At 28.3% G+C, this 13,176-nt stretch overlaps 1 protein-coding gene across 1 annotated transcript; it reads right to left on the reverse strand.

The window, feature by feature from the left end:
* Positions 1-3,968: 3,968 nt before the first annotated feature.
* LOC129307439 (oligopeptide transporter 4-like) lies at positions 3,969-12,416 on the reverse strand. The gene is made up of 6 exons (XM_054948400.1): positions 11,790-12,416; positions 10,007-10,104; positions 6,092-6,655; positions 5,649-5,901; positions 5,313-5,495; positions 3,969-4,787 (listed from the first exon to the last, which is right to left on the reverse strand). The coding sequence occupies exons 1-6, from the start codon at positions 12,315-12,317 to the stop codon at positions 4,173-4,175; spliced, it is 2,241 nt and encodes a 746-aa protein (XP_054804375.1). The 5' UTR covers positions 12,318-12,416; the 3' UTR covers positions 3,969-4,172.
* Positions 12,417-13,176: the final 760 nt, after the last annotated feature.

Genomic DNA, 13,176 nt, shown 5'->3' on the forward strand with positions numbered 1-13,176 from the left:
GAGGAATCTATGATCAGTAAAATAGTGATCTACTAAATCAAATTATGTTAAGACGGTAAATATTATGTTTATAATAATACTTTATAAGTAAAATATACTGACCACGATTCTATTATGTATTAGTTATACAAACTTTCTCTTTATTTGAAAACTCATATAAATCTCACTTAAAATTAATATATATATTACATAAATATCCCTTATATATTTGATATCATATTTCCATCCATCTAATTATTAGTTAATCATTTACTTTGACTTTTAAATTTTAAATTTGACCAAAATGTTCCTTTTCAATATAAGAATTATCTAAAAAATCTAAATTTGCCAAAAAAAATTTATATACAACTAAAAAAATATAATAAATACATTTGAAATTTTTATTATATTATACTCCCTCAGTTAAAAATATAAGATATTTTTAAAGAGTTAAATGTTAAAAAAATATAAAGCATTTTTAGTCTTTTAAAATGTAACTATTTTCTTTTTCCTAAAAGTGTTCCTATTAAATAAATTATTTTATATTTATTTTAAAATAAAATACCTTATTAAATATGTGTTAAATATGAAAAGATAAAATTAAGTTGAAGACAAGTAACTACTTTATTAGAAGGTAAAATTAAGTTAAAAATGTCTTACATTTTTGAACGGAGGGAGTAAAATTTACTAGTTTATCATATTATAAAATTTTAATTTTTATTAAATTTTGTTGAAACTTTTTTATTTATGTTTTTAAATTGCTAAAAACATATTTCAAACACATATTTTTCAGCACATTACATTAAAATGATACTCCCTCTTATAAAAAAATGTAAAGTATTTTTAACTAAATCTCACTCTCAAATAAGTAGTTATATACTTTTCAACTAACTCTATCTTTTATATTTATTTCTATTAAACACCCTACAATAAATATAAAGTCATAATCAATAGGGCACTTTTGAAAAAAAAGAGTAAAGATTACACCTTGAAAGATTAAAAATACTTTATATTTTTAATATATAATTTCTTAAAAAATATTTTATATTTTTAAACGGAGAGTATAAGTTTAAGAGATTGTATAAATAATTTAAATTAAAATGTGTAATATATTTTTTACAATAAAATTATAAAATATCTACATAATATAATTTAAAATTTATTAAGGTGAGGGGTAAATTAGTAAATAAAATTTTTAAATTTAATTTAAAAATAAGTTTTTACAAATCGTTTTAGAATATTCGTAATGAAGTTAACGGACTTGACTAACTCGTATGTTTTTTAAATAGAGAAAAGTTTGTGTCATTAAGGCAAAATAAAAAGCTGGGGTGTATTTTACTCATATTTTATAACATAATAATTAGAATTAAATTGTTGTCCAAATTTAAGAAAATTAAAATATACTCATTCATTACTTATAAATGCTTGGGGGTGACACGGGATGTGATGAGTCCGGCATGTGATGAAGTTTGACTTTACGTAAAAAAAAAGATAATATTCAGTAAATAATTTTTTTTGTAGATTATATAATATTTATAAATTTATTTTTTTTATTAATTCATTTTCTATATCGTAATTTTAGGTTCTTTATTTATTTTCTCTTTATCTTTTAATATGAACTGCACTAATTTATTCTAATATTTTTTAAATAATTTATATGCTATTTTATGCTTCTTCCCTTGAAAAACATAAAGGTTTTTTTTTGAAGTAAAATGTCAAAAGTATAATGCATTTTGCGTCTTTTAAAATATAATCTATGAGATTTTTCTAAAACATAACTAACTAAGGGATTTAATTAATAAGATTTAAAACATTCTGTTAAATAAAGATAATTGTTAAATGTATCTCAAAAAAAGATAAATATTAAAAGAGTATATAATTTTAAAGATAATTAACTAACTCATTAAACATTTAATTCAATTATAAATATTTTACACTCCTTTTAAATTCTAGACCATAATTTAGGGTACCAGTAGCTATGTACTTCACAGATATTAAAAAAAAGTTAAATAAAACTTTAATTTTTTAATATATATATATATATATATTTTTAATTATACCCTCATTAAATATTTTATATAAGTGCCTATATTTTGGACTATGTTTTCTGAAAAATGCCCTACATTATAGTATAGAGGACTAAGTAAGGGAGTATATTGAATTAAGGGAGTGTGTGCGTGTGTGCGTGTGTTTATTTATTTAAACTAAAAATATATGTGGAATAAAAGCTACTTGGACCATCTCATGTGGTAATAAATTAAAGGGTGGGATATGTGGTCTTTTACATAATATATCATTTGCCAATTAACAAGCTACTTTAATTATTTAAAATTTATTACTCTTCAATCCTATTTATAGACAAAAAGTGAATACTTTTTATCATATTCATAAATCACATCATTAAATTTTTATTACAAATTATTTTTTATCCTTCATTGAATATTAAAAAAAATGTGATTAAAGTATATATATATTTAAGAAGAAAAAAGTTAAAAACATATTAAATTTTTAGATAAAATTAATGAGATTTGAAATTTTCTTTGACCCTAAAAAAATATTTAAAGTGACTTATAATATTATGAGAGGGTTTAAATTAATGAGATTTGAAATTTTCTTTGACCCTAAAAAATATTTAAAAGTGACTTATAATATTATGAGAGGGTTATGTTAATTAGGAGAAGGAAAAATATTGATTAAAATAAATTGGATGTCATCTCAAGCTGTGTTAAAAAAAGAAAAAGTTGCCTAATTTTTGCTTCAAACATATAACGAGACTACATATTATAATGATATGTAAAATTGATTGAATAATGTCTATGATATGTAAATTGTTTTATAAAAAAATAATGTATATATTTATATTCAATTTTACACACACACATTTAATAAAAATAAATATATACCTTCATTTTTTAAAGTTTTGCTCATCAATTTTTTATGACATAAGAATAATTAATTATTATGTTCAAGATAAAATTTTTACCAATTTCTCTTTCACTATAAACTATTATTAAATTGGTGAAGATTTCATCTTCTTCATAAACATTTAATGATTTAAATGCATTATTGGAATCTCAAATTATATTCAATTTAAAATACTCTATTACTTGTATGCTAAATTTACTATTTAATTATTTCAATTAATAATTATAATAAATAAATACATCAACACACTAATAATGTTCAATTATCAAAAATTCTTTATGTTGTTGATATCTAAGTATATCATAATAAAAACAATTCATATAATAAATTTTAATAACTTGATTATTATAAAAAAGTAATTTTTTTTAGAATAATATATCTTAATCATAACCTATTAACTTTTGGACATGTAATTTTAGGGTAGATATCAAGCATATATCATTTAACATATCTTGGGATTTTTGTTACAGTATTTAATAAAGTTTGTTAGTAATAATTCTTATAATTTTGTTCATCAAATATAAAATGAAATCAAATGTTTTAAAAGCAATTGCAGCATTATCTTGTTGAAAATAAGTGAATCCTATGACAATTATATCTTCAAGCTACTAAAACATATGGGCTATATAAGTGTAAAAGACTATTATGGAATTGAAATGAGAATTTAATCTAACATCTCAAGGCTTCTATAATGTGCCAACTTAGAAGGGGCCAAAAATATATAAATCTTACATTTTGCTAAGAAAAAAGTAAAAAGTTAGGAGGGCTATAGCCTCTGTTAATCCCCTGCCTCCAACCCTACTTGCATGTGTCATTAAGAGGCTCCAGATATGTGCTTCTTTAGATTTTGTCCCAACAATGTAAATAAAACAAGCAAAAAATGTCACTGATTATTAAAAAAATACAGTTACACGTGCTAAGAAGACCAAACCAATCATGAATGATTATGAAGCATTGATATTAAAAAAAAAAAAAGCATATCTTGTTTTATATGTATATAACAATGTTCATTGAGTAGAATATCTTCCATCCATGCTACAATCTACTTAAGATGAACAAACAAGTTTCCAGTGTCATCTGCCTCTCAAATGGCTATATGTGCATTGATAACTTGGATTGAATAGTTCATGAAAACTGAACAAGAAAGAAAGCAAATAGACCACTAACTACGTTTCTTTTAACATATCAGTCTGAAACTCTTGAGCACATTTCCTTAAATATTGCAAGAGTTGTAATACCTATGTTTTCTTTTAGAAGCATGAAATTTATCAGTGTACAGGGCAACCATCTACTGCTATGCCTTTAGCGGTAGGACAGGTTGCAAGAGGGCAGTGTTCACCACTAGTTCCCCACCAAGTGATACTCTTGTTCTCAAGTCCCACTGAGAAGTATATAAAGACAGCCATGAAAGCAACCCCAGCATCAAGTGCTGCAGAGAGAACATAGTTGTACCTCTGCCACCATTGCTTCCTGTAACGGAAGACGAAGAAGTTGAAGATGGTTCCAACAATAATCCATGCATTGTAGTTCAATGGTGTTGCAGGTGGCATATATGCTGTTGCTCCCAAAATGACTGGAAGGTTGATCAGTGGAATCCATGATTGGTTAGGAAACGCCCTGTGTAATAGCCAAACAAGTATGGGACCAAGTGCTCCTCCAAGGAAGAACCAGTTCATTGCACTGTAGTTTCCTTCAGAACCAAAGATTTTCTTTGGTCCTACTAGACCCCAAATGACTGAGGCGTCGAAGAAGACGCGGTCACCGGGACATGTCCATGGACTGTCTGGAGGGAGAACTTCATCTTGGCAAATGTTCTTGATGGATGTCAGCAGCCACCATGCTACACCAGCGTTGATGGTTCCAGCCATCATAGTACCAATGAACTATTCAGATATGAAAAAAATGGGGTGTATCAGAAACTGTAGGAAAATGCAAGATTAATATACCTTAAGCAGGACTGTGTCTCTAACAAGTAAAATCTGATATGCTGTAAGCATCTGTTGTGAAATATTTCATGAGAAGTGTAAGCTTTCTTTTTAGATCATTGTTTTGGCATGATTGTGTTCCTAGCATTTACTATTGGAACATGCTTTTGCTTTGTTTACAAAGTTGAATTTAATACAGTTTACATCAAAGTGGTTGCTAGTTATAAATCATGCCCTTCCAAAAGAAATGAATGAAGCATAAAATTTACTTGACCAGAAAGAGGATGATGTGATACAATGTCTTTGAAATGTACGTAGTTCTTGGGTGCTGTTTGTGAGATTGGAATACATCTATTTGGAGAATGAAGAAAAACTTTTATTTTTTTTGGTCATATCAAGAGAGTTTGAACCCTAAGATTATATCCACATCCCATCCCATCTTTATCATAACAAGTCTTTAGAATAAATAAATGATTGATATACCTGAACTAAGAACATTGATCTTGGAGGGATCTTCATGTAGTGTCCAAGCTTGAAATCACTTAGGAAGGAGACAGCCTGAGCCATACTTATGTAGCCATAGGTTTTGAAACATACATTGGCTATCGGTCTTCCCGGGTAAATGAGACCAAAGACATACTCAGTGATAATGTTCAACCCTGGTGTCTGTATATTAGCATATAACAGTATTAGTCAAGACATGACCTTCATGCGCTCATTAATTACTGTATTCATGATAATGAATAAAACACAATACACAAGATTTTCTTTTTGTTTGCTGGGAGATTAAGAAGCAAAAGTTTAATTAAATTTTCTAACCTGGTTTGTGGTGGCAGTTATGATGCTAATAGGGAGGGTAAAAATGAAGGCTATGGCTGAAGCAAAAAGAAGTCCCCACCAAGGCATTTGAACCTGATCATTTAGAAAGATACATAGAACCAAAGAAACTACAAATGTCACACCCAACAACAAATAAAACCACCATGAAGGTATGTCCTTGTATCGCTTCATCAATCTTGTGTGAATATCTTCTTTTCCTTCGGAAGAAGCACGATAACGGTCCATAATCTCCCTGCATTTTTAGTTGCACATTAGTATATAACTACATATTTTTTGACACTAATCAGCATATGGACTTCTAACAAGATTGTTCAAAAAACATTACCATAATCTCCTTGTATCTTTTGAATATTTTCGTGCATATCAAAAGCAAGCAAATATTGTAACTGTAAAATATTTTGAGCATTAGAAAAGAGACTCACCTTCCATAGAAACAGGCAACATGTGTTAGGGTGGCTGCTACAGTGGCAAATCCAAATCCATAAGTGAGAGCAAAGAACACACTCAGGTGAATCCTACCTTGAGCTTCATACTCAGCAAGGTTAAGCTCAAACTTGTCGTTGACAATGGCAGTTATGTTGTACAGCTGACCTTGAGATGTGAACAAGTGTGAAGAGAATATAGGAAACCTATTGGCACTATACACATTCAGGCCCCAGTAAGCTACAGGAGTCACAATATACACTATCACTGCATAGCCAATGAAGACATTGACAATGGCGAAGAAGGGTGAGATGAGAGGGCTGAACAAGAAAGATGCCACAGCAGACCAATCCAGTGTTATGGCTCCGAGTCCTAGACCTTTCATGCCAGACCCTAACTGCTGAGCTGTGACTGACTTGGAGAATATCCAGCAAATCCATGATATGTTTGTGAGAGTTGTGAATAAGTATCCAGGGACCAGGTACCATAAAAAGCTGCAAACTAGTGCAATGAAGAAGAATTTTGACCTTGTTGGTCGTTGATCATCTTTCTCATGCAAAGTTCTGCATTATGTACATGAATGCGTGAAACTTCAATGGATATAGATGCATATTAAGATGCTATATCACTAGAAATCATAAATTTTTAAGAACAGGCAGATGAGAAAAGTTGGTATGAAACGACAGATGAGACCAAAAACAAAGGAAGCTGGACAAACAATAAGTTTGCTAACATGGATTATAGATTAAAGTAGCCATTCTCTCATTTTTCTACGTATTCACAACAACCATTAATTACGTTTGTTGCACTTGCACATCTACGATAAAAGAATCATGAGTATGGAAAAACGTGAATATTTTTCAACGCTTTTGTTTTAATCCAATAAAAAAATATTTTTGGGAATTACAGCCGCAAGCTTCAACTTGAAACATAAAGGAAAGAATATATTTATCCTTATTTTAGTCTCAATCTTTCACTTAAGATTATTTTAGTCTCTTATCGTTGCATGTTATTTGAAATTATATTGATCCTTTCGTGATAATAACTTGTTTCAGAGTTTCTTAAATGATGTTCTACCTAAAAAAATAAAGGAAAAAACTTATATACTTAACCTTCTATATTTAATGTGCTTATATTCAATTGAATCAAGGCATGTGGATCCTTGATAGATTATTTATTCTACAATAAATTCTTGTTATTAATTTTATTAACATATTAAGATCCATTTCTCATAATTTAATTGAATATAAGTATATTAAGTATATAAGGCTAAGTATATAAGTTTTATTCAAAATAAATAGGATCTGCCGATAACTGTGATTATGATTTATGAAGGCATGGCAACACTAGTCATGAAGACTCATCAAGTTAATGGCCCACACTTAAAGGGACCTCCAAACATCCAAAGCTGTAACCATAGAGGTACCACTTTCCTATCAAATGAAGTTTTGGGCTAACCCATTCAAGGCTACATGCATGCATATATTCTGAAGTAGCGTGACCATAAAATATTAAAATATTAAAATCTTAACTTATGCATGCTATGAAAAGTTTTCCTTTAAAAATTTATTTTAATATTAAATTCAGGTTTTAAGCTTTTTTGTTTTGAAAAATAATTCAGGTTTTAAGTTTTCACCTTAGTTGTTCACATAGAATGAAGTAGAACTGCGCACAATGAATCACATTGAGCATGACACTTTTTTCCATTAATGTTTTTATTCCAAATTTTTCAATTCACTCTTTACTAATGGCCATTTTCTTATAAGTTAAAAGACAATTTCACTTTTAAACCATGAATATATAAAAATTTCAGACTCTAAACATTTTTTGTGCAATATTCTCATTCAATTTTTGAAAACTATGTAATGTCATTCCTACCATATGTTAACAAACATTAATTTAGATCATTAATTAATCAAAAAATTATAAAAACAATCCAAAAATTAAATATAATGACCCAAAAATTATATAAAATGACCAAAAAATATTTTTAGTGCTTTTCTGTAATTATTTGATCAAACTAATGACCAAAGTTAATATTTGTTAATGATAAAATCAATATTATATCGTTTTGAAATGTCGGAAGAAATATTATATAAAAAATGAGCTTAAAATCTTAAAGTCTCCTATACCTATAATTTAAGGGTAAATCTTTCATTTAATATTTTTTCAATTCATGTATTTAGGAATTGGCCACCGCCTTTTACTCTTACCCTTTAATTAATTAAATTTTCAGTTTATAAAAAATAGAACTGCATGAAAAATATGAAATATATAATCATGAATGAAATATTTTTATAGTTTAAAAAAAATAAAAAATCACCATTGAATCATAAGGAAATTAAGATGAAGATAGAATAAAAATTATGCACTAGGATTAATTTAATTTTTAGAAAAAAGCATGCCTTTGACTCTTCAATCTTGCTGCCAACCAAGTCAAATGGGTAAATTCAAACTGCAACTTGTCCTAACCGCGCGTGTGAATCTTTTCCTTACAAATTCCTTATTTATTTCTTTCATTGAACGTTGACCAATAATACATTATTACTACTTCCACTTATTTCGCTTTTTTTTTTTCATTCCCATCCTTTAGATTCCACTCAACCACAATAGGTTCTAAAATTATTTTATACATTCCAAGATTCCTCTCTATTGCACCTACTTTATTCTTCACCTGCTCTAGACTTTCTCTCCCTTCTATCTATATCTATATTTTACTCTATAGTCTGTAATGCATGATAATAGCTCGAATAATAAGGTGAGGGGTCGGATGAAGTTGATATTCTAAAAAAATATTGTAATTTCTATTTAAAAAATTTACCAGATATCATCACCAATACCTGACAACATACAAGCACACAATTGTTAAGAGTTTCTTTTATAAGTGAAGTGTGAGAAATTTTTTTTTTAAATTACTTCCTTCAATCTAAATTATAAGATATTCCTAACCATATTTCACATCAATAAAAGTAGTTATTTATTTACTTTCATGAAAAAAGAACATATATTTCCTTTTTGTCTTTGATCCATTTATTATGAAGAGTGAGAAAAATTGTTTAGTCAAGTTAATATTTTTTTCTGCCCAAATTAATTAATACAAGAGTAAATTTTAAAAAATATTTTATTTGTCCCAATTTATAAAACAATTTTAAATAAAATCATTTATATTAAAAAAAATTCATTAAATATATTTTAAAATACTTTTTAAAGACAAAAAAATAAAATTTTAGAGATACCCTTTATTTAATACTTATTTGTGAAAAAAACATTAAAGAGAGAGTATAATAAAAAAGATAATATTAAAAATTATCATTAATAAAATTTATTTTTATCAAAATATTTTATATTTTAGAATATTAACCCCCCTCTGAAAATGTCTAATAAATTGAAATGTAATGAATGATTTTAAAAAATAATACTCTCTCTGTTTAAAATACAAGGTATTTTTTAAATGGTTGGATGTTAAAAAATATAAAGATTTTTTTAATATTTTAAAATATAATTATTATTTTTTAAAATATCAATATTAAATGAAGATAAATATAAAAAATATATGATTAATTTTAAAAAAAATAATATTTTATTAAAAGATAAAATTTTATTAAAATTGTAAAACACATGTAATGTCTTATATTCTACTTATGTTTTAGATCGGAATTAGGTTAGGCACAGGGAGCATTGACTTTGCTGATTTGCTCATACTCTCTCTCTCTCTCTCTCTCTCTCTCTCTCGCGCGCGCAAATTTAGGAGATTAAAATTAAATGTCAGAATCCGAATAGGAAAGGTATAAAATATAAATTACGAGGTCCAAATATGAGGAGACATCCACCGAATATGAATAGACTTTTATGATTTAGCCATTTAGGTTGAGAGAGAGGGAGAAAAGAAAAGGAGCCAAAAAGAAAAATCATACCTAAAAAGAGAGACCTGAACGAGGGTGCTGGGCCACCACATGTGGGCTGGTTCAACTACGTATTTCCTGATCAGCCCAGCCCATCCGTATCCCAATACCTGCATGCATGACACTTATTATTAAAGTAAAAACTGAATCAATCTGGACAATGAAAAAATTAAACCGTTGAGAATGGCTAGTGCTTTGTAACATGTTAAATTAACATTCAAATATCCATTAAGAAAAGCTACCTTACTTATGAGTAATTAAAAAAAATCAATCTCGCCTATTAAACCATTAAATTGCTGAATCAGCAACTTAACTAACTTAATAAAATGTTTTATTTATGATTTAAGTTTTATCTATGATTTGACTATGATTATTGCAAAAATTATTTTTAAGGGAGTGTTTTCCTGTCTTGTAAAAAAATTATATTTCATTATAATTTTAATTATTAATCCTTAAATTTGGTTTAATAACCAGTTCGACTTTAGTATCATTACCATGTATCATACACACCACCGTGCTTAAGTCTAGGCCAGATAATTTACCTCCTCTTTTAGATAAATATATATATATATATATATATCTAAGGAACCATCTCAATTTTTATTTATTTTTAAAATTTTTCAATATTTATTTATTTTTAAATGAAGTTGTTTGCGTTATTAATTTAAAATATAAAATAAAACAGATAGAAATAATGATAGGTAGTGTCCGACTAATCATACTTGTTTATAAGATTCTCTTTTATCAGTTAAAATGTACAGTACGCCGAATAAGCAATAAGCCAATAAGAAAGGCCCGTCATCTCATTCAAATATTCTTACACGGTGCATTGGATATATCTTCGAGCAATGGTGTTAAATATTAATCGTCGAAAATATCTAATACAGTTTATCATATTTTAAAAATTATTTAAATGTAGGACACAAAATTATGAAGCTTTTTCTGTGGTTTTTTTTGGTATTTTATTAGTTTACTTTCACTATGTGGCACACTTCCTAAACATTTTTATTCGGTAGAATTACAAGCAGGTCTAAAATAAAAAAATTAATTATTTTTCAATCTATTTACAAGTCAAACTTCTAAAACTTCACTTACTGTATTACAAGTAAACAGGACTTTTAAGTAATTAATTTTTTAATTTAAAATTAATATAATTCTTCCCTTCTTTCATACTTCTTTCATTTAAAAATATAAAATATTTTTAATCTTTTAAAGTATAATTATTATTTTTTTAAAAATATCTTTATTGATAAATGATTTTATATTATTATGGAGTATTTAAAAAAGATAAATATATAAAGATAAAAATAATAAAAAAGTAGGTAATTATTTTATTAAGGAGTGAGATTTGATTAAAAATATTTTATATTTTTAAATGAAAGAAGTATCTCCAAACCGTCGTGGTTAGACCTAAAATTTTGTTAGAAAACTTCATTAGACACCAAAATTCTATTTACAAATTGACGTTTTTTGTTCCACTAATTAAAATAAAGCTTATTCCACACTTATTAGTGAGATCATTTAATGATTAAGTATGAAAACTTGTTTCCATATATGAAACTTGAGACTTCATTAATAATATATATATATATATATATATTTTATTTTGCATTTTTTTTGAGACTTTACAGTATTTTCACACAGTAAGTGTACTGGAATCTTCTTGTTTTGAAATTATCGCCAATTTTTAAATGTTTAAAATAAGCGTAAAGAATTAAAGCACACAAGAAATCATCCACTTGCATCGGTTATGAAAGACAAAAGCAAAAAAACAAAAAATAATAATCATCGCTACCTGAGTGGTGATGATGAGAAGCCAGGCAGCCAAGATGGAGATGCTTCGGCCATAGAAGGCTTTGATGATGGTAACGATGCGACGGGCGTAAGGCGATCCGGATCCGAAGGCGGTTCCCGCATTTGCGAATATGGTGATGAGCACGTGCTCCTTCATGTTAAACGGGCCCGGGTTCAGCGAGAACGTCTTGGACCCGAGTCCGGGGATCCGGAACTTGGTGGCGGGAAGCACGGCGGCCATGAAGTGTCCGATCGGAAGTGTGGCGACCTGCACGGTGATCTGCGTGATAATGAGCGGCTCAGTCCTGTAGGCGAAGAATTGGTTGAGGAAGGAGAGGAGAGAGCAGGATAGGAGACCGAGGAACCACATTCGGAAGGTCCATACGGGCAGATTCGGGTCATCGGTGTTGGTCACCGTCAATCGGACCTCCTCTATGGGAGAGACCTCATCTTCGTCGGCGACGGCGTACACAGAGGTCGGTTTCTCCACGTCAAAGGCCTTGGCGGTGGCCGTCGTGGTGTCCGCCATGAAAATTCAGTAGGGAGAGAGAGAGAGATTTGAAACAGTGAAGAGATGAGTAGATGACGAAGGTATTTATGAATGAAGCTGGAGAAAGAGTTTGTTTAATTTAAACTTTGAGTGAGTTGGAGAATTGAGGACCGAACGGAGGATTGTATAATTAGTGAAATAGTGATCCACTGAACCAAATTACGTTGAGTCAGCGAAAATTATGTTCATATTATTTTATTACATAATAGTTAGAATTAAATTGTTGTCGAAATTTCAAGCTATTGAAAACCGGACCGATCATTGAACCGGCCAAACTCAGGGGTCAGGGGTCATGGGTTCAACCGGGGGTCAAACCGGAGTCAGACCGGTCATAATAAAATAATATAATTTAAATAAAAAATGTATTAATTCTCAATACGTTCATACATATCCAAGTCTTAATATCTCATATATAACATAACAATAATTCTAACACAATAAAAAATATAACAACATTTCTATATTTTTTTAAAATAAGGTTAACTAAATGATAAAAAATTTCAATGAGTTAAAATAATAAAAATAAAAATTTATTTTAAAATAAAAGATAATAAATGAAAGTGATATATTTTAAAAATTATTAATTAAATAATTCAAATTAAAAAATAATATATATAATATATATTTATACTTTTTGATTTCTTTTTACTTCTTTCATCCCCTTATCTGATATAAGTATATTTTTTTTACCCTATGACTCATATTGACCTATTATTAATCATTATCATATTAAAAATAAATATATATCTTAATTAATCATTATTATTTTTTTTTAAATTTCAACCCGCCCAACCCGCCTGAACCGAGGGGTTGGGCGGGTTAATCGGGTCACCCGGGT

Source organism: Prosopis cineraria, unplaced genomic scaffold (assembly GCF_029017545.1).
Source record: "Prosopis cineraria cultivar Desert tree isolate PC_DT_omini unplaced genomic scaffold, ASM2901754v1 PC3, whole genome shotgun sequence".
NCBI lineage: Eukaryota > Viridiplantae > Streptophyta > Magnoliopsida > Fabales > Fabaceae > Prosopis > Prosopis cineraria.

Excerpts from the sequence above, each read along its gene's own strand:
- LOC129307439 (XM_054948400.1), bottom strand. The coding sequence starts at position 12,317 with ATGGCGGACACCACGACGGCCACCGCCAAGGCCTTTGACGTGGAGAAA. Across the intron at positions 10,105-11,789 it reads TTCTCATCATCACCACTCAG|GTATTGGGATACGGATGGGC; the intron begins GTAGCGATGATT and ends TCATGCATGCAG. Across the intron at positions 6,656-10,006 it reads GTTCAGGTCTCTCTTTTTAG|AACTTTGCATGAGAAAGATG; the intron begins GTATGATTTTTC and ends TACATAATGCAG.